The sequence below is a fragment of the Trachemys scripta genome, chromosome 2 (assembly GCF_013100865.1).
Source record: "Trachemys scripta elegans isolate TJP31775 chromosome 2, CAS_Tse_1.0, whole genome shotgun sequence".
NCBI lineage: Eukaryota > Metazoa > Chordata > Testudines > Emydidae > Trachemys > Trachemys scripta.
In genome coordinates, this window is record NC_048299.1 from 27,095,923 (window position 1) to 27,116,054 (window position 20,132).

At 43.4% G+C, this 20,132-nt stretch overlaps 1 protein-coding gene across 14 annotated transcripts in view; it reads left to right on the plus strand.

The window, feature by feature from the left end:
- Positions 1-20,132, plus strand: part of PARD3 (par-3 family cell polarity regulator) — a 658,319-nt gene that overhangs the window by 259,990 nt on the left and 378,197 nt on the right. For all 14 annotated transcript variants that reach the window (XM_034760104.1, XM_034760102.1, XM_034760103.1 and 11 more), the window contains exon 3: positions 2,584-2,764. In XM_034760104.1, coding sequence (XP_034615995.1) covers positions 2,584-2,764 — 181 coding nt within the window. The remainder of the gene's footprint in view (positions 1-2,583; positions 2,765-20,132) is intronic.

The following is a 20,132-nucleotide window of genomic DNA, read 5'->3' on the forward strand; positions in this document are numbered from 1 at the left end:
AGCATGCTCCACACCTCGTTTCTCTCGGGTTTTGGAAGGCACTTCAGATTTTTAAGCCTTGGGTTGAGTGCTGTCGCTATCTTTAGAAATCTGACATTGGTACCTTCTTTGCATTTTGTCAAATCTGCAGTGAAAGTGTTCTTAAAATGAGCAACATATGCTGGGTCATCATCTGAGACTGCTATAACATGAAATATATAGCAGAATGTTGGTAAAACAGAGCAGGAGACATACAATTCCGCCCCAATGAGTTCAGTCACTAAGTAAGTATCGCATTATTTTTTTTATTGAGCATTATCAGCACTGGAAGCATGTCCTCTGGAATGGTGGCTGAAGCATGAAGGGGCATGCAAATGTTTAGCATATCTGGCATGTAAATACCTTGCAATGCCGGCTACAAAAGTGCCATGCAAATACCTGTTCTCGCTTTCAGGTGACATTGTAAATGAGAAGTGGCCAGTTTATTTCCTGTAAACGTAAACAGACTTGTTTTTCTTAGCGATTGGCTGAACAAGAAGTAGGACTGAGTGGACTTGTAGGCAAAGTTTTACATTACTTTGTTTTTGAGTTCAGTTATGTAAAAAAAAATCTACATTTGCAAGTTGTACTTTCACGATAGAGATCTCACTACAGTACTTGTGTGAGGTGAATTGAAAAATACTATTTCTTTTATCATTTTTACAGTGCAAATATTTGTAATAAAAATAATATAAAATGAGCACTGTACACGTTGTATTCTGTATTGTAATTAAAATCAATATATTTAAAAACGCAGAAAAACATCCAAAAATATTTATTAAATTTCAATTGGTATTCTACTGTTTAACAGTGTAATTAAAGCTGCATTTAATCACTATTAATTTTTAAAATCGCGATTAATTTTTTTGAGTTAATCGCGTGAGTTAACTGCGATTAATCGATAGCCCTAGTAATAATTTGAAAAGGAAACATCTCTGCAGCCCTCATATACCTTTGGTGTGAAGGGAACACTGATATTTTGTGTGTGATTTCATGAATTGAGAAAGAGAAATATTAGTTGTCTGCTATCACGGTTTGATTCTTATTTTGGTCCCTGCCTTTCAAATTCATCTGGAAAAAGTACCAAACTTCTACCCACCACCTTATTCTTACTCTTTTGCCCATAACGCTAGATGCTATTGGAAATGCCGGAGAGAGAGATTTTCTTCCTCTGCAACAGTTAAAGGGACATTGACAACCTTTAAATCGAGTAATTAAAAAAAAAAGTGTTAAAAGTTGCTTCAGATACTTTGAGATCCCAAGTTTTCTGATTTCAAAATCACATATTCTAATTCTGTAAGTGTTTTTCTTTCCCCTGTTTTATCAAGGTACCACACAAACAACAATGAAACTAACTGTGCAAATAAATGATGTCAATTCACAAACAAAACAAACTGAAAAAACGAAAGAAAGTTTATTTTTTTTCTATAATCTCTATATTTCTCTGTGGTAATTGTAGGTGTTAGAATAATAGTAGGTAAACAATTTTCAGAGAAAAATATGATTTTGTTGTCTGTGTCCCTTTAACCTTTTTCTTGGACAGTCGGAGGCAATACTTTCTTGGTAGATGTTGCATTACAGAGGAGTTTAGAGATGCACGAGAGTACTGATAAACATCATAATCTTCCTCCTCGAAGTTCTCAGCTTTAAACTTGAGTACATATGGAACCCACCTTTTGTTTTTAAAATGGTTCACTGAAGTTGACAAAACTGGATAGATTATTTTCATTCCAAATAAATGTTGGCATTTATTTCGTATGGAAAAATATCTAACACTCAATTTAAATATATATATATTTTTTCTCTGTTGCAGTGAGAATAGATGAAGGGAATTAGTCTCCCTTTAATTAAAGTGACTTGTATAAATCTTTATCAAGCTCTAAATGCAACTGTTTTTTATTTTTTATGCCTGCCTTTGCAAATCCTGTTTCATGCAAAGACAGAAGTATCTCTGGAGAGTTGGTTAATGAAATTCTGTTAGAGATGCACACAACTCATATTGTATTAAAATACATAATGTACAGTATTTAATAGCACTTAAAACATTTTAGGATGGCTCCATACATTCCATAGCCTTCAGTACATACACTAGCATTTCTTGATGTGTATTGTTTCTCATCAGACACATTTATTTAATAAAGCTGTCGTTACTTACCATTGTACTTCCAACCCTCTGTTACAGGAGAGTACAAATTGTGCCCCTTTGCATCCACAGAAGGTGATGCTGATTTATTTACTGCAAGATAGGGCCAGAGGCATCTCCCAGGAGGTTGCCAGAAAAAGGAAGCTTTATTTTACAGATGTGACTCCATCCTGGTCAGCCTGTCTTTTCTTAGCCCAGTCCTGCTCATTTTATGGGGTATGTTATTTGGCACTGAGCCCGTATGACCGTACCACATTCCTGGTGGACTTGCCACTGGTAGGTACTAGGAGAACCCATGAAGTGACTTGGCCCTCACTTATTTAGGTGGTGGTCACTTATAAGAAGGGATAATGTAGTGCTTATTTACAATGGCACATTTATGTTGCTGTCTTTTTAACAATAGATTACATTGGCTTTCACAGCTCGTAGCCATATTTGATGAACAAGATCCACATCATGGAGGTGACGGCACCAGTGCTAGCTCGACGGGCACTCAAAGTCCAGAGATTTTTGGCAGTGAACTTGGCTCCAACTCTGTGTCAGCCTTTCAGCCTTATCAAGCAACAAGTGAAATTGAGGTCACACCTTCAGTTCTTCGTGCAAGTAAGTAAAAACTCTCAATGCCTCTGCACATTTCATCTTAATTTACGAAGATGCCAGCTTCTGTTATCCGTTATTGCTGTTGGGAATATGATTCATTATCTGTCCTGATCAAAAGCTGATTAAAGTTCAGAATCTGGGTAAATGTTTGGTGCATGCAAGTAAATAAACCTCTCCATTTTAATAAATTGGATATAGGCGCCTTTAAACAGCAATAAGCTCTTTTTGTCTGTCTCCAGTTTTAAATTGCATAAACACAGAAAATTACAGCAAAATCTCCAAGTGAAGTTGCTGTGTGTGTAGTTTCCAGTTTGTCAGTTTTGATTTATATAATGAAGATGAAAAGGGTAAAAAAGAAACTATAAATAGCAGTAGCTGCATTGTCCCCCAAATCTGGGAATGCAAATATATTACTCTTACCACCCTTCAGTTGAAACACCCGGTGATGCATATGGTAAAATCCTCTTTTTATAAACAGTCAGGAAAAGTCTTTTATTTTGTTTGTTTGGGAGTGTTATGTGTTCAAAACTGTAAACTCAGTGAGGCAGGAACTAAATTTACCTTTCTGTTTGTACAGCAATGAGCACAATGTGGCCGTGATCCTACCAGGGCCTCTGTGCACTATTGTATTATAAATAGTAAAAATTTGGGGTTTCTCCTTTTTTTAGGTGTTGGCTCAGTCTTAAGTTATAACACAAAAAATGAAATAAATACTAGAAAGATGGTAATTAATATACCTTCCCCAGGAGCCACCAGCATTGTCTCTCCCCTGCACCCCCCATTTATTTATTTATTTTACATTTGTCCTTCTAATCTGTATGCAGGGAAAAAGTTGGGAATATTATTTAACTCAAAATAGCTTGGACAAGGGTTATACTTCATCTTATTTAGACATCTGATATATAATATAGAGATTCCCTTGTGGAAAACTCGTGTAGAATTTAATATGAATAAAGCAAATAGATTTCTATAAAAATGTAATGGCTTTTTTAAAAGAAAAAATACCTTTAAAAATCCTGTGTAATTCAAAAGAGAATATTTTTCTGTTTTTTTTCAACTATCATGTAAAATTTTAAGGAAAATATTAATTTCTTCATAAAATTGATTAAAAAATCCTATAGAAAAGTTTTTTTCCTATTAAGTTCTAAAAGATTTATCTGTAAGAGTTGTCTGTATAAAGTATGTGGGAATAACATTTTAAAGTCAGCTGCAGTTTCACTAGTTGTAATTGTGGTGCAGTTAAGCTTAAGCTTCTGTAAGTAACCCAAAATAGTTTAGGGAAGGAGTATGGTCAAGTGGCTAAAGGAGAAATATGGGTACTTGTGTTTTACTCCCAGCTGAACTACTGACTGACTCCATCTATTCAGTGGAAATGTAGCATTGCCAAATGCACACCCCAGTTGTTGGCCTGAGCCATGTGAGTAGCAGTGTCCTCTTGAGTTCCCAACAGCCCTAAGCTGCTCAGGTGTAGGCAAACATTAATCAATGTTTTCAGTGTTGATGCCCCCTTAGGGTGGGTGTATGGTGTGCACAGGGAATTTAAATTTGTCCTCTTTTGGGGCGCACATTCTGTGCCCCCCAAGAACTTGCTGCCCTCCACCCCCCCTGCCCAACTGGCCCGGGAGGCGCTCAATCTTCACTTCTTCCACCTGGACCCGGCCCCGGCCCCAGCAGGAGCTCAAACTTCCCTCCCTCCACCCTGCCCTGGCAGGAGCTCAGTCTTCCCTGACTTAGTGGCCCGGGGTCAGAGAAGTTCTGTGCCCCCGATGACTACTGCGGGGGGCGGGTGCCCCTGCGTGTGTCTACCATTGTGCACACCCCTGTATGTTGTTAGTGTTCCAGGGCATCTACACAGTGATGATTGCATCAAGGCTACTGTGACACATTGGACAAGGCACTCCTTTTCAGTTGATTATTCTATAAAATGTGTATGATGCTACACACATAGCTCACAAACATGTTGAAGGATACCTAGTGACTAGAAAGTGCTTTGAGGTCCTATGATAAAAGGTGCTAGAAAAGGGCAAAGTATTATTTTAACACTTATGAAGTGTAGCATCTTGAAGTGCTTTTGTGAAAGCATGCAAAGATAAAATGGGTGAAATATTTTGGCATAAATATGTTAATACCAATCTGAGATGTTCCATTTACTCTTTAGAATGTATTTCTTTGTATGTTGACAATGAGATGCATTTTGTGTTACAATGAGTTCCAACCCATGGCATAGAAACTAATCCAATAACATTATCCGATATTAGGCATACCTATTTCAAGTATTTTATTTGAACACATGTTGAAAATATAAATAATATGCCTCCTGTATTTTCTTTTTAACTTGTGAAGGGAAGCACTGAATACAAATGGTATTTTCAGGATTTAACATAATCACATTCTTACTGTGTAACTTCTATTCAATATATAAAACCCTTCTAGTTTTGTGGTAGATGCAGATCCTGATTATTACATGTTGACAAGGTCATATATCTATTAATTGGATTGGAGATGGGATACAAAATTGCTATAATTATTGTAATTTTCTAGTTAATTGCAGGGTTGGCAGTGAATATTTTACTTCTAACAGATGAAAAACAGTGTTCTGGCTGAAATTGTTTTATAGCATTTTTGACATTTTGTTTTACATCTCTGGTGCTTTTTTGCCCACAAGCTGGGCTGTGTTTCTCAGGGGTTCAGTTGCAAAGTATTTCTGTCCCCTTCTTCTACCGTTCACCTGGATGCAAGTGGTATATAGTGGTCTCTGTTCTGAGGCAGTCTCTACGCTGGGGATTAAGGGCCTGCTGAGATTTTCATCTCTTTGTTCTGGTTGCCATGTTACCCGTTTTGTTTGTTTATAAGTCACACCACCAAGCCTCCCTCAGAAAGGAAAAAAGGTGAGATAGATAAGATCCAGCTGGACTGTCGTCTTCCCCAGGCAAAAATATATAACCATGTACTGTGCACATATGGGTGTGGCTCAAATTGGATCTTTCCAGCTAAATGTGAAAATGAGAATAATGCTGGGCAATACTGTGAAAGCATCAACCATCCATAGAAATACTGACTATAGTTACATTTCTTATTCTAGTCCATTCTCCTTGTATTATTATTTATTTATTATTTATTGTAAGCTAAACTTCCTGTTGGTGTATTTCATCAGTTGTTGAGCTGGATTTTTTATAACACACAACTCAACGTGTTTTGTATGTGCGTGCGCCTGTGTGCTTCTGAGAGGAGGTTGGAAGCTCACTGCAGAAGATTGTTAAAACAGACTGATGTTTACTCCCTGCTGAAATATAAACTGGAGGCGCAGGTGAAAATTGCCAAACCTAATGAGCAATTTGGCAGATAAGACAGGATGTCAGGCAGTGACAGTTCAGCAGCGGGTGTGCTGTCTGTAAACCAAGTTGTTTGCTTCACAGTACTGTATTTAAATAACACAAATTCCCTTTTAAACTACTTCCAATATTGTTAGTCCTTTCCTTTGTATTGTTCTCCTTCAAAACATTTTATTTATATTTTTAATTTTTAATTTATAGTTTATAATTATATTTACTTAAATAACCAACAGGTGTGAAAATGTGTTCCCAATTGCATTTTGAACATTTCAGTAGTTACAGTAGAGGGAATAATCCCCCCAACACCATATTAGGGGTATTTGATAATAAATATAGCAAAGGAAGTATTAAAATACAGTAGTAACATGAAAGTAATCACTTGGTTCACTACAATGCATTGTGTGTGCTATCATCTTTACGGTGCAGTACATTGCATCCTTGGAAGCGAATTGTGTCTTAAATCCTCCTATATTCTAAAGAAGAATTCTTTTTCACTCTGTACCTAAAATTTCTGATGCTTGGCTGTTCTTAGTACTAGTCCCATAAGACACTGTGGCATTCATAAGATGACTATGTATGTCAGAAAACTGCCCCTTTTTTCAGTTTTCAGGAGGAGTTTTTATGTATTCATATTGAAGCTTTCTTAACCACTGCAGACTGGCCACTTGCATGGAACATTGACCAGGTGAGCCAGTGAAACTTTAAAGAGCATGCACTTCCAGGGCCATTCCTTCTGCCCCACAAGGGCCTCAGTTGGTATATCTAAAATGCAATTAAACACCAGCAGCTCGTCCATGTCGGTAGGATTAGGCTGAAAAATTGCAGTGTAGACATTTGGGCTCAAGCTAGAGCCTGGAGTCTTGGGATCCCATGATGGGGGGAGCCCTGCGAGCCCAAGTCAGCTGACATGGGCCAGCCATGACTGTTTAACTGCAGGGTAGACATGCCTAGAGAGGACTAAGCCTTCCCAGGCCCTCTCGTCCCCACACATCATTGAAACAATCCTCTTGCCCTCCAATATTTTGAACATACTTATTTCAACTTTCTATTCTTTGAGGTTGCTTCTTTTACCCATCTGAGTGTGTTCTTTTTCCCTACACAATGTCAGCCAAGCTACCTTGTATACTAGGCAGGTCCATGCCACCTTGAGGAAACAACTCATAAGACTTTATTCTTCTTTGAGTGCTTCTCATGTCCATTCCATATTAGGGGTGTGTGCTGTCCACATGCACCAGTGCCAGAAGCTTTTCGCTTAGCAGTATCTGTAGGGGACTGACTCTGGCGCCCTCTGGAGTGGCGCCTGCATGGTGCAGTATAAGGGATGCTGCCGGTTCCCCCCACCCCACCCTCAGTTCTTTCTTGCTGCCAGTGACGGTGCTGGAACATCTGCTGCTCCAGCTAGTGTTGTTTATTTCTGTTCTTGCAAATTTTCACAACCTGTAAAATAGTTGTATATAGTTAGTAGTTTCTTAGTTTAACCCTTAGTAGTAGTTCTCAAACTCTTTGTTAGTCCCGAACAGGACTCAGCCAGGGGACAGGGCATGCCCTGGTCCCCAGACTTTAAGCCCTGCGATCACTGTAAATGGCCTATGCCTGTCAGCGATCCACATACCAGCTGCCTAAGGTGCTTAGGTGAAGGGCACATAAGTGACAAGTGCCATATCTGCAAGTCCTTTAAACCTAGGACGAAGAATGAGCATGAAACTTGTCTAAGGGTGCTACTAGTGGAGTTAGCACTCACTCCGGCACTGGAGTAGCAGTCCAACTCTGCACTGAGCACCATGGCCTCCATGCGCAGTGCTCCGCTGGCGCCATCCTTGAGTCGGCACCGGTCTCCCTCCACGGCTCCAGTCATGAAGCTGAAGAAGAATGTGGAGGGACGATCTCCTACCTCTTGTAAGGGAAAGGAGAGGGCTGGGGGCAAGCCATGACCCTTGCCAGGCAGCTCAACTCCCCCTTCAGGAAGTCAGGCCCCAGCTCAAGTCTAGCGGTGCAACCCATCCTATACTTCACCTGCAACTCCAGCTAGTGGTGCAGGCCCCAGCCAGCTTCAGGTGCTGTCAATGCCCAAATCTTTCAAGTAGCTCAAGAGATCCTGACATTGCCGGTGCTGCCCACACCAGCTCCAGCGGTACCCCGGGCTCAGGGTTCACCCAACCATCCCAGGCTGCCCGATCAGTGTCGGGAGCCTCTGAGAAGCCAGCAGCCTCGGTATCCCATCCCCCTCCAGTGCGCGAGGCTTCAGGAGGACCCAGGGGAGCAAACTGCTTGACAGCCAATAGATGTGGAGGTTCCTGCGGCACCGGCATCATCCTCGTCGTTGCCAGACGAGGCTATCGTGGGGCCCCTCCAGTGCACCAGGAACTTTTGAAAAGGGTTGCTTCCAACTTGGGGCTTCAGGCAGAGGAACTGGAAGAGACCTCGGAGACTCTGTTCGAAGTCCTCTGTTCCTCAGCTCCTGCCAGGGTGGCCCTACCCCTTCAGGAAGGGGTTTCCAAAATCACTAATGACCTCTGGCAGACCCTCTTTTCTTTGGCCACTATCTGTAAGATACTTGTGCCAACCAAGGAGCATGAGTTCTTATACTCCCACCCAGCACCAAGAATATTTACCAAGTGCATGTCAGTAGTAGCGGCTTACCTCAGGCGTCAGGGTATCCAGATCTACCTGTACCTCCATGATTGGCTCGTCTAGGGCAGTTCCAGGTCTCAAGTCCAAAGGGATGTCACGGTGCTTCAAGCCACATGCCACTCTCTGGGGCTTCTGGTAAATGACAAAAAGTCGATGTTAGTGCCGGTGCAGAGGATAGAGTTCATTGGAGTGGTTTGCAACTTCAGCTGCACCAGGGCATTCCTGTTGTCGAACAAGTTCCACACATTGACAAACCTCATCGCAGAAGTCTCTGCAGTCCCTCTTACTACAACCACATGGCAGCATGCACTTACGTGGTCCGCCATGCAATGTTCAGGATGTGGCCCCTGCAACAAAGACTGGGGACGATCTATTCCCAGTCCTGAGACCCCCCTGGAAAAGATAGTTACCATTCCCCAGGTGATACTTACCTTACTGCAATCATGGACTGACCACAGGACAGTCCTGGAAGGGATTCCTTTCGACAACCCTCATCACTTCATCGAGTTGGTGTTGGACACCTCAGACCTTGCCTGGAGTGTGCATCTCAGCAACCTCCAGACACAGGGGATGTGGTCCCCGGAGGAGGCGAAGTTGCACATAAATGTCAAAGAGCTCCGAGCAGTCCAGCTGGTGTGTGGAGTCTTCCTGTCCCACCTGTTGGGCAAAGTTGTCTGAGTCCTGATGGACAACACAGCCTCGATGTTCTACATTAGCAGGCAAGGGGGAGCGCTCTCATTGGCTCTCTGTCAAGAGGCATTCCATCTATGGGACTTCTGTATCAGCCACTAGATCCACCTGGAAGCTTGTCACCTTCCCGGCATCAGGAATATGCTGGCAGACTAGCTCGGCAGGGATTTCTCCTCTCACCATGAGTGGTCGCTCCATCCAGAGGTAGCCTGCATGATCTTCCAAAGGTGGGGAACATCTGTTGAGTCACAACGTGGTCCTCTGTTCACAAGTTCTTAGCTCATTATGCCATCACTCAGCAGGCCAGGGACGACGCTGGGTTCGTCAGTGCTGTGTTGCAATCTACACGTCCATGAACTCCTACCCACCTCTGGGGGTACTGCTTTGGAGTCACATAATATGAGCAAGCACTCGAAGAAGAAGAAAAGAGTTACCTTTTCCGTAACTGGTGTTCTTCGAGATGTGTTGCTCGTGTCCTTTCCAAAACCCGCCCTCCTTCCCTATTGTTGGAGTTTCCAGCAACAAGGAATTAAGGTGGGGGAAACTGGCAGTGCCCCTTATACCGCACCATGTGGGCACCACTCCAGACGGCGCCAGAGCCGGTCTCCTATGGATACTGTTAAGGGAAAAACTTCCAGCACTGGTGCATGTGATGAGCACACACACCTAATATGGAATGGACATAAGCAACACATTTTGAAGAACACCAGTTATGGAAAAGGTAAATGTTTTTTTCTGTCCTACCCAACTACAGGCATAGAGTCCTGTCTAGCTAGAGTGCAGTCTAGTAGTTAGAGAAGGGTCTGTTTTATATTCCTGACTCAGGGTCTGTGTTGTGTTCCAGCTGATCTGTTGTGTGAACTACTTATGCCCATATCTTAGGTGTGTGTGCACTTTTGCATGTGCCAGAATTTGCATATTACAAGCAATTCAATGCGTGTTAACAAGTTAGGGGCATGAATGTGCACAAATATGTGCAAATTCAGGTCCTTGAGTTGGGGCCATAAAATCGGTGCTTCAATTTACTTGTCTGTAAATTGGATATAAAATAATTCATCTATAGTTCACTGAAGCAGTATTGTGAGGATTAATATTTGGCAGTTACTGTGTTTAGGGATTGAAGGCACTGCAGCATATTAGTTCTAGTAGTATTCTACCAAGTCTTATCTCGTCCTTGCTGCTTCAGGTGGAATTGTGATTCTGGCCCTCTTTCCTGCACATTAATCTATCCTGCTATTTAGAAATTTTAAAAAATTCCTCACTGCCATTTTTGCCTATTTTGACTATTCCTCTTTTCTCCATACCAAAGATGTCTAAAATCAATTCAACTCTTCATTGGGGTGCTTGTGAGCAATGCAGTAGAGGCTATTCCCCTGGAGGCTGACAAAGTGGAGAAATGTGGGATGGGAAGAATTGTACATAGCAGCCATCCTTGCTCTCTCAACAAGGGATAGTCCAAGGCAGCTATCAAATTGGGTCTCAAAAACTGCTGGGATTTCCCTTAGTTGTGGAGTTGACCCCCTATGTATGCAGTTGGATAACTTGCATGAAAATAGTGAATCTTTCCAAAGAATAAGGGGGGAGAATATCATTAAGCAGTGTATTAAAAGCAATAAATAATCATAGAAATATGTCACTTGGTTCAACAGACCACACGTGCTCTGCTGAAAAAACCCAGTTTTTCTTTAAAGGGGAAATAAGTATTCTCTTCCACTTTCCTCTTCCATTCAAGCCAACTGTCTGGATGCTTATTTATTAATATGTGGCATGGAAACACCTATATTGTGGATTGTTTTGTCAACGAGAGAGCCTGGCAGTTAAAATTCTTCCTTCTCTTTTTGCTGCGCTAGATACAAATCTCTTATTTACTTCTCTGGAGTGTATTTATTTTTTCATTTCCTTTTTAGTATCAGAAATTGCTTTGCACCTCCATTTTTGTTTTCTTTTCTCCGAATCACCTACACTGCTGGAGATTGGCTTTGTATCTAGAAATCACATCTGTTCCAAATAGTGAAGGATTAAGGAAGCAACTGACGAGGAAGCGGGTGGGAAGAAGGATGTGTTTAGAAAAGGAAGGTCCCAGCACTGTCATAGCCTTTCTGCAGCTTTGGTCAGGTACACACCCAATTTGAATTTAAGATTAAAATTAAATCAAGACAAAAATTCCTTCTACATTAATAATGAAATATAACTATGGGCCAGATCCATACCATTGAAGTCAATAGGGTATTTTTCTATTGACTTCAATGAGATTTGGATCAGGTCCTATATGTGTAGACCTAAACATTTCAAATATAGTTATATTTAGTCCTCCTTGCTCAGAAACAGTCATTGCAGTGAGTGCGAGGGCAGCGAAAGTGAGCTCGTAAAGAGTGAGGTGGAGGGGGCACTCAGGTGTCCTTCATTCTCCTGCAAGAACTAAAAATCCCACAAGTGCTACCTGAGCATCACTCTCGCCATATGTACCTGCCAGGATCCAAGATGAGATTGTTTCCTTTACCACATTGGATGTTGTTGTAAACACCTGTAGCTCTTGGCAGCTAAGTAGGAGCTGTTGCTCAGATTTTACTTCTCCAGGGGGAAGGGTCAGCAGAGCCCCAGGGATTCTCCATTGTCAGCTTTGAGTGCCCCAGCATTCAGGCCTTCTCATCACAGCTGTCCCTCCAGCTGACTCTGGATGTGAGACTCAACAAGAGCAATGCTGACTAGCTCCGTAAAATCATTTAAAATCACTACAAGCTGCTGCTTGGTGCTCACTGGGCTCTGCCTGCAGCACTCCTCCCAGTCTTTATGAACGTAGGAAGCTCGGACCATACTGTGTTGCAATTTAATGCAGTGCTGGCCCACTGTTAGGTTGGTCTCTGTTTCAGATTGCCAGAACTCCCATATGTAGTATTCTTTTTCGAGTGGTTGCTCATGCCCATTGCAATGTAGGTGTGTGCTTGCCCTGAGTTCCGCTGGCAGAAAGTTTTTCCCTTAGTGGTATCCGCTGGATCAGTTCTGGTGCCCCCTGGAATCTCACTCTCATAGCACTGGTATAAAGGCCCCTGCCACCCCACAGCCTCCTCAGTTCCTCCTTACCACCTGTGATGGTCGCTGGAATCATGACTCATTCTTGCTTCTGCAAGTACTCCTCAGTGGACATTTCTCTCTCTCTTTGTCTTGATTTAACTTTTAATCTTAAAGTTTAAATTGGGTATGTACCTGATCAAAGCTGCGAAAGGCTATGACAGTGCTGGCACCTTCCTTTTCCAAACCCATCCTTCTTCCCACCCTCTTCCTAGTCTGTTGCTTCCTTAAGTTGATTGAATATAACTACCAAGTTTCAGTTGCTAGTTAGCTAGTTAGGAGTTGGTGAACCCCGTGCCTTGATAAGGAGTGTCCCAGCTTTGCTTCAGGACACTCGGTGCTGTTCCCCATCTCCTGCATCAAGGCGAGACACTTTGACTGCGTCTAAGGAACCTTGACACTGTCAAACATCGCCGGTGCCTAGGAAATAATAAAGGAAGACCAACATGGGCAGATCGCCAACACCAAGGTCAGCAGGATAGAGGGACGCTGCCAGAGTGTAACCCATGTCAGTCCATCCTGTGACACTGATAACCAGCGCTGTAGATTCCAGTCCCAAAACGGGAGCCGTTGAGTCCAATCCTGATAGGCTTGCTGCCTCAAGAAAGGCATTGGAGCCCCACGACTCTGCTGGTACTGTCAATGCTGGAGTCATTCGCAGCAGCGAGGGACTTACTCATGCTACCGGTACCCACATCCCCAGCCATACAGGAGCTGTCAGTGGCAGTGCTGACAGGGAAGTGTTCTGCAGGCTCAAGGCCTCTGATAGTTTCGAAGGAGAAACCAGCCATGATGGCACAGCCCCGGTCCTCTCCCTCCCAGCACTGCTCACTGGCATTGGTTGACACTGCTCCCGCCCTGTCTCCAGCAGTATCCTCAGAAGTAGAGTCTTGCATCTTGTGGAGGAGCTGGCCTTGCAATTCCTGCAGGCACTATCCCCCTATGGATCTGAACCAAGGGGTCCCACCTGTGGCATGACCACCAGGGCAGTGGCAGTTCCCTGTGCAAATGCTTTTCTGAATTTCCAGCACAGCCGGGTTCCTAGTCTAGGTCATATTCAGTGGCTTCAGAGCCCACACCGCTTCCATCACCAGAACATAATTCAACCTCCCTTACCGTCGCCAGTGCTGTGTACCAGGAGTTGGCATCATGGGACCCAGCCAGTAGCAAAGGTGAAGAGCAGGGCCTGATGCTGGTCCAGACGTCGTCATCCTCTTCCCTAGACGAGGCGGTTGCGGGAACTGGTATTGCACCCCCGCAGGAAGATTGTAAGACATCAAGAGGTCTTAAGGAGGGTAGCTCAAAACCTGGGTATCCAGGTGAAGGAAATTAGAGAGTCCTCCCACTCCATTGTGGACATCTGGGAAGCAACAGGCCTTGCAAGAGTGGCGTTGCCCCTGAATGATGCCATCATGGACCCCATCAGGGCGTTGTGGCAAATGCCAACATCCCTTCAGCTGACCGCAAACAAGACTGAAAGAAAATACTTTGTCCCAACAAAGGGATTAGAGTTCCTGTACACTCACCCACCAACGGGCTCTTTGGTTGTGTTGGCAGCCTACAAGCAAAAAAGGCAGGGCTAACAGGGACCGACATCCAAAGCCAAGGACACCAAAAAGTTAGACCTTTTTGCGAGGAAGGTCTGTTTGACAGGGGTCTCCAGCTCATGAACGCCAATGAGCAGGCGCTCCTGATCAGGTACGATTTCAACTTCTGGGAGAATCTGCATAAATTTAAGGAGTTGCTACCTCAGGAGTCAAGATGAGAGTTTGCAGCTCTCGTAGAGGGAGGCAAGTCCATGGCAAAGGCGTCCCTGTAGACAGCCCTGGATGCGGCGGACTCAGTAGCCCATTCCGTGGTTTCAGCTGTGGCTGTGCGGAACTTGTGGCTTCAGACCTCGGTCTTGCCACATGAGGTCCAACAATCATTACAGGACCTCCCTTTCGAGGGTACAGCGCTCTTTTCTGAGCAGATGGGCTTCAAACTACAGTTTAAAGGACTCAAGAGCCACACTTAAGTCCTTGGGCCTTCATACTCCGGCCCCCATGAGGAAGCACTATAGGCCATGGTCGATGGCTTGCTTCTTCCCCCCGCTTGCTCGACAGGACTATAGCAGGAGGAGGAGCAGGGGCCACAGTTGTCATCTGCGTCTGCAGCCCCCAGACACTCCGCAGACTTTTAGGTGGGATGCTAAGGGATGATGTGCCTGGACAGTTTGTGGATCCAAATTCCCCAGTTTTTGTGGACTTGTTATCCCACTTCTATCGGGCATGGGTCCATATCACCTCAGACCAATGGGTGCTATGCATGATAGCACTGGGATATACCCTTCATTTTTGTTGTTTAGGGACTCTTCTCATGAGCAGGTTCTAGCCCAAGAAGTATAGTCACTCCTAGAGGTGTGGGAGCAGTGGAGGAGGTTCCACCAGAGATAAGGGGCCAGAGGTTCTATTCCTGCTATTTCTTAATCCGAAAGCCAGTGGTATCTGACTGATCCTGGACCTGTGAAATCTCAACAGATTCATGAAAAAGCCGACATTCTATATGGTCTCCTTGGCCTCCAGGGGACTAGTACGCTAACCTCGACTTAAAGGATGCTTATTGCCATCTTCCAGGGGCACAAAAGTTTCCTCAGATTTATAATGAACCACGTACACTACCAATTTATGGTGCCCCCGTTTGGTTTCTTGGTGGCCCCTCAGATGTTCACCAAGTGCATGGCAGTGAGGAGACAAGGGGTTCAGGTTTAGCTGTACTTCGATGACTGGCTGGTCAGAGGTCAGTCCAGACTTGAGTTAGAGGCAGATGTGGGACTAATACAGTCAACCTTCTGGGACTTAGGTCTTCTCATAAATGTGCAGAAATCCACCTTCTCCCTGGTCTAGAGGATAGAATTCATTGGAGCAGTTCTGACCTCAGTACAGACCAGAGCTTCTCTCCCAGAAGCATGTTTCCAAGCAATAAAAAAGCTTATAGAAAGACTTGGAATCACGCTGTCACCACAGCGAGAAATTGCTTACAGCTCCTGGGCCACATGGCATCTTGTAACTGTGTGGTTCAGCATGTGGCATTTCATCTCAGACCCCTCCAGGCATGGCTGGCATCAGTATACTCACCATGCCAACATAATCTAGACTCAGTCATTACAGTTCCCTTCTTGGTGATTATTTCCCTCGAATGGTGGCTAAACCCATTAGTGGTGTGCCCGGGAGTACCTTTCTCAAGACCCCAACTACCAGTGTCCCTCGTTACAGATGCATCGGCGATGCAATGGGAAGTTCAGTTAGGGTCCTTCCGAAATCAGGGCCTCTGGTCTCCAGAAGAGCTCTCATCACATCAGTGTCAAAGAGCTCAGGGCAGTCCATCTGGCTTGCCAGGCATTCCAACCACATGTAGCGGACAGGAGTGTCAGTCCTTACAGACAACAGCCATGTTCTATATCAACAGGCAGGGTGGAGTGGGCCCCTCTGACCTGTGCCAGGAGGCACTTGGCTTATGGGAATTTTGCATAGTCCACTCAATTCACCTCAAGGCCTCCTATCTGCTGGGTTCTCAGAGTGAACTAGCATATCAGCTCAGCAGGGTCTTCTCCAACAATCGTGAGTGGTCCATTCGCCCAGGGGTCCTACAAGTCATCTTCCAGAAGTGGGGAACTCCCCCAAATAATTCTGTTTGCAATGAAGCACAACAGAAAGTGCCTCCAATTTTGCTCTTTCCTGGGCCACAGCCCAGGACCTCTGACAGATGCTTCATCTTGCCCTGGATGTGTCATCTTTTCTGTGCATTTCCACCCATTCCTTTCATACACAAGGTCTTGTTCAAGATCAGACAGGACAGACTGCAAGTCATCCTAATAGCCCTGGCCTGGCCAACACAGCATTGGTTCACTACGCTCATGAACCTGTCAGTGGAAACACCAATCCAGTTACCTCAGGTTCCAGATCTGATATCCCAGGACAACGGTTGCCTATGTCACTCAAACCTTGAGTTCCTTCATCTTGTGGCCTGGAAGCTCCATGGCAGAATCCCTCTGAGCTAACATGCTCCAGACCGGGTTCAAGAAGTTCTGTTAGGGAGCAGAAAGTCGTCCACTAGAGCTACGTACCTGGCAAAGTGGAAAAGGGTCTCGATTTGGTCGGCGCAGAAAGGTGTTCCGCCCAAGTAGTCATCAGTATCATTCATTCTCGACTACTTACTACACTTGAAGCAGCAAGGACTATCAAGGTCATCAATTAGAATCCACCTGCCGGCAATCTCAGTGTTTCACCTGTGGGTAAATGGCCAGTCCATCTTTGCAAACTTGATATGTAGTTGTTTTTTTCAAGGGACTTGTCATACTGTACCCGCAGGTACGACAACCAATCCCACCCTGGGATCTCAACCTGGTATTGTTGAGGCTCATGGGTCCCACATTCAAGCCGTTGGCAACATGTTCTCTGCTCTACTTGTCTTGAAAATTGGCCTTTCTTGTGGCCATTACTTTGGCAGAAGGGTCTTGGGGATTATGCTTCAAAACCTCCATACACAGTATTTTTCAAGGACAAGGTCCAGCTGCGTCCTCACTCAGCCTTCCTCCCGAAGATGGTTTCACATTTCCATAGTAACCTGGACATATTCCTTCTGGTATTCTATGTGAAACCTCATGCCAACAAACAGGAGCAGAGACTTCACTCTCTAGATGTCAGGTATGTACTTGCCTGCTACATAGAAAGGACTAAATCATTTTGAAAAACTATTCAACTTTTTGTAACTGTTGCAGACAGGATGAAGGGTCTTCTGGTCTCAGCCCGAAGAATTTCATCATGGATCACTTCCTATATCCACACATGCTATGACCTGGTGAAGGTCTGTGCTTTGGTCCTGATGGCACATTCCACAAGGGCACAAGCATCTACAGCTGCGTTCATGGCACAGGTCCCTCTGTCCAGGACATCTGTAGACCAAGAATGTGGTCTTTGGTCTATACTTTTGTGGCTCACTATGCTATCGCTCAGCAGGCTAGAGATGATGTTGGATTTGGCAGAGCGGTGCTACAATCTGCTTGTCAATGAACTCCAAACCCTCCCCCTACATGTGCTTGGGAGTCACCTATATTGGAATGGACATGAGCAAGCACTCGAAGAAGAAAAAACGGTTACCAATCTTCCATTAACTGTTCTTAGAGATGTGTTGCTCATGTCCATTCCAACCCTCACTGCATCCCTCTGTCAGAGTTAGCTCACAAGAAGGAATGTAGGGGGCGTCAGGTCGGCAGGGATCTTCATACTGGCGCTATGAGCGCGCGACTCCAGGGGGCACCAGAGCCGACCCACTGGGATATCACTGAGGGAAAAACTTTCTGGCGGTGCTGCTCGGGGGGAACACACACCTACATTGGAATGAACATAAGCAACACATCTCGAAAAACAACAGTTATGGAAGGTTAGTAACTTTTTTTCTGCTATTAATTTGCTATTAATCTCAGGACACTTTTGTAAAAACAAATGGGTCTTAAACTGCTTATGATCCTATATTAACCTTTAATATCTTGATCCTTCTAAGTCTATCATCAAGGAAAATACTTCAGCTTTCAACATGGTAAGAAAACCTGGAAGCAATAAACATAAGTATTTTAGAATTTATTGAATTCTAGAAAGGAAACCTTTTGTAATTATGGGGCTATTTCAAGGTTTCATTCCATAGGGGAGAGGATGAAATTTTCCCCCCTTGGATATGGGGAAAGGCTTACTAAAACAGGTTATTAGAAACATCTTACAACTTTTTGAAAGAATCTCTCAGATTTTGGATTTCAGTTCAAAAGATGCCTTTTGTTTTTATTTTCAGAAATATTAACGATTCAGTAAACAAAAAATTACAATAATGGAGTGAACATGGTAGTATTACAGACAATTGGTATGGAATATAGTGGGCCATGGAGAACCACAAAGATGATTTAGATGCATAAGTACAGAATTTCAATGTTTTAAGCAGACCAAGGTTAGTATTAAAGGAGGTTTGGTGGCTGAACTGGACATGTGAAATAGATTTAACCACCAGCTTGACTGTTGGTTTTTTTTTTTTTTAAATCTAATAAGGAAATTTATGATAGCTATATTTCATGAGCATCAACAAAGTATTTCTGTACTTGTATGCATTGGTATCCACCTGTCTTTAGCTGAGAAATCAGGTGTTACTGGAGGGATTATATTTTTGATATCCTTTATCTAGTCAGACTTGAAGGAGGGATGTGCTGGATTTCCACTGCAGAGTAGCTACGCAAAGACAGTAGTATTCAGATAAGTTTAACACTATTATGAGGAACCTATACGCTTGTTGAAAGATGCTGTCATCGTGCAGAAAAAGGAAGTGTAATAACTCTCTCAGAGAATTTCCTGATCGGTTCCTCCATTTTATACTTTTCCACTGTAAGAGAACAGGAGGTCACACAGCGAAGTTAAAGATAAATAAATTTAAAACAAATAGGAAATGCATTAAACCATTCTGTGAAATTTACTGCCTAGGAGGTCAGAGTCAAATACCACAGGTAGGTTTTAAAAGGAGTTGGACACAATTTATGACCAATAGTAACATTTGCAGTTACATATGTGAAATGGGATAATTAAATGCCATGCTTCAAATCATCCTGTAATATACATAGGTATGAGGATGGAATTTCCCACCAATCTACGATTGTGATCAGTTGACAAGTTGCATTATATGTTTTGCCTTCCTTTGATGGGTTAAGCATTGACCTAAGATGGGGATAGGATGTGATCTACTCACAGACAATTTGCAAAAAGCATAAGATGCAAAATTTGTTAAATGTATTGGTTATGAATTATTCTCTCAGCTCTAAAATTGGGGCGTGTCCTTTATTTGATACAAAAAACTTTTGCAGCTAGGAGACTAAAACAAATCAAATGGGCGGTGGGGGGGGGTTTGCATACTGTTTACGAGCATATTATTGCTTAACAAATAATGCTCTCTGGTTACCCTCCTCAGGTAGGAAAATCATTTCTCTTTAAATTGTCATTGGGAGGCTACTGCAGTGTTTCAGTGCAGTGTTTTGCTGACTGTGTAGTGTTGTCAACCCTGGTCAGGACAACATTTCTCAGTTCAACTGCTAAAAAAAACCCCCAAACATGTGGCTTAGTTTTTTGACTAGTCAGCCCAAGGCTGTAAGACATTATGCTTAGGGCATATTCCAAATTAGATCAATCTTAAACTTCTACAACAAAAGTTAGAGAGGCATTGGCTCCTAATTTGTGGTTCTTTAACCTCCCGGGTCTTGCTTGTTTTTCCCTCCACTCCATTTACCACCAATGAACTTACATACTCTTGTCTTATAGGGCCAGCCTACGAAGCAGATTGTCATTTGTGCTGAGTGTTGGGATAAGCTACATTTGATTTTTGTGTCATCATGTGTGTGCTTTTGAAGGAGGAGGAAGGTTAACAGATGGCTGCTGGTTAAACAGACTTGTTTGTTAGTTCTCCAGGTTTTGTTTTTTCTCTCTCAGAGAAAAGACTGAAAGGTGAAGTGGGAATAAAGCAAGGAGTGGATAAGGAACAACTTTCTATTAATTTCTCACTTTATTTCAGAGTTGTCAAAAGATCAGAGTTGTTCCTCCTTCCTCCTTGCCCCTGACTGTAAATCCGAAATGATTGGTATA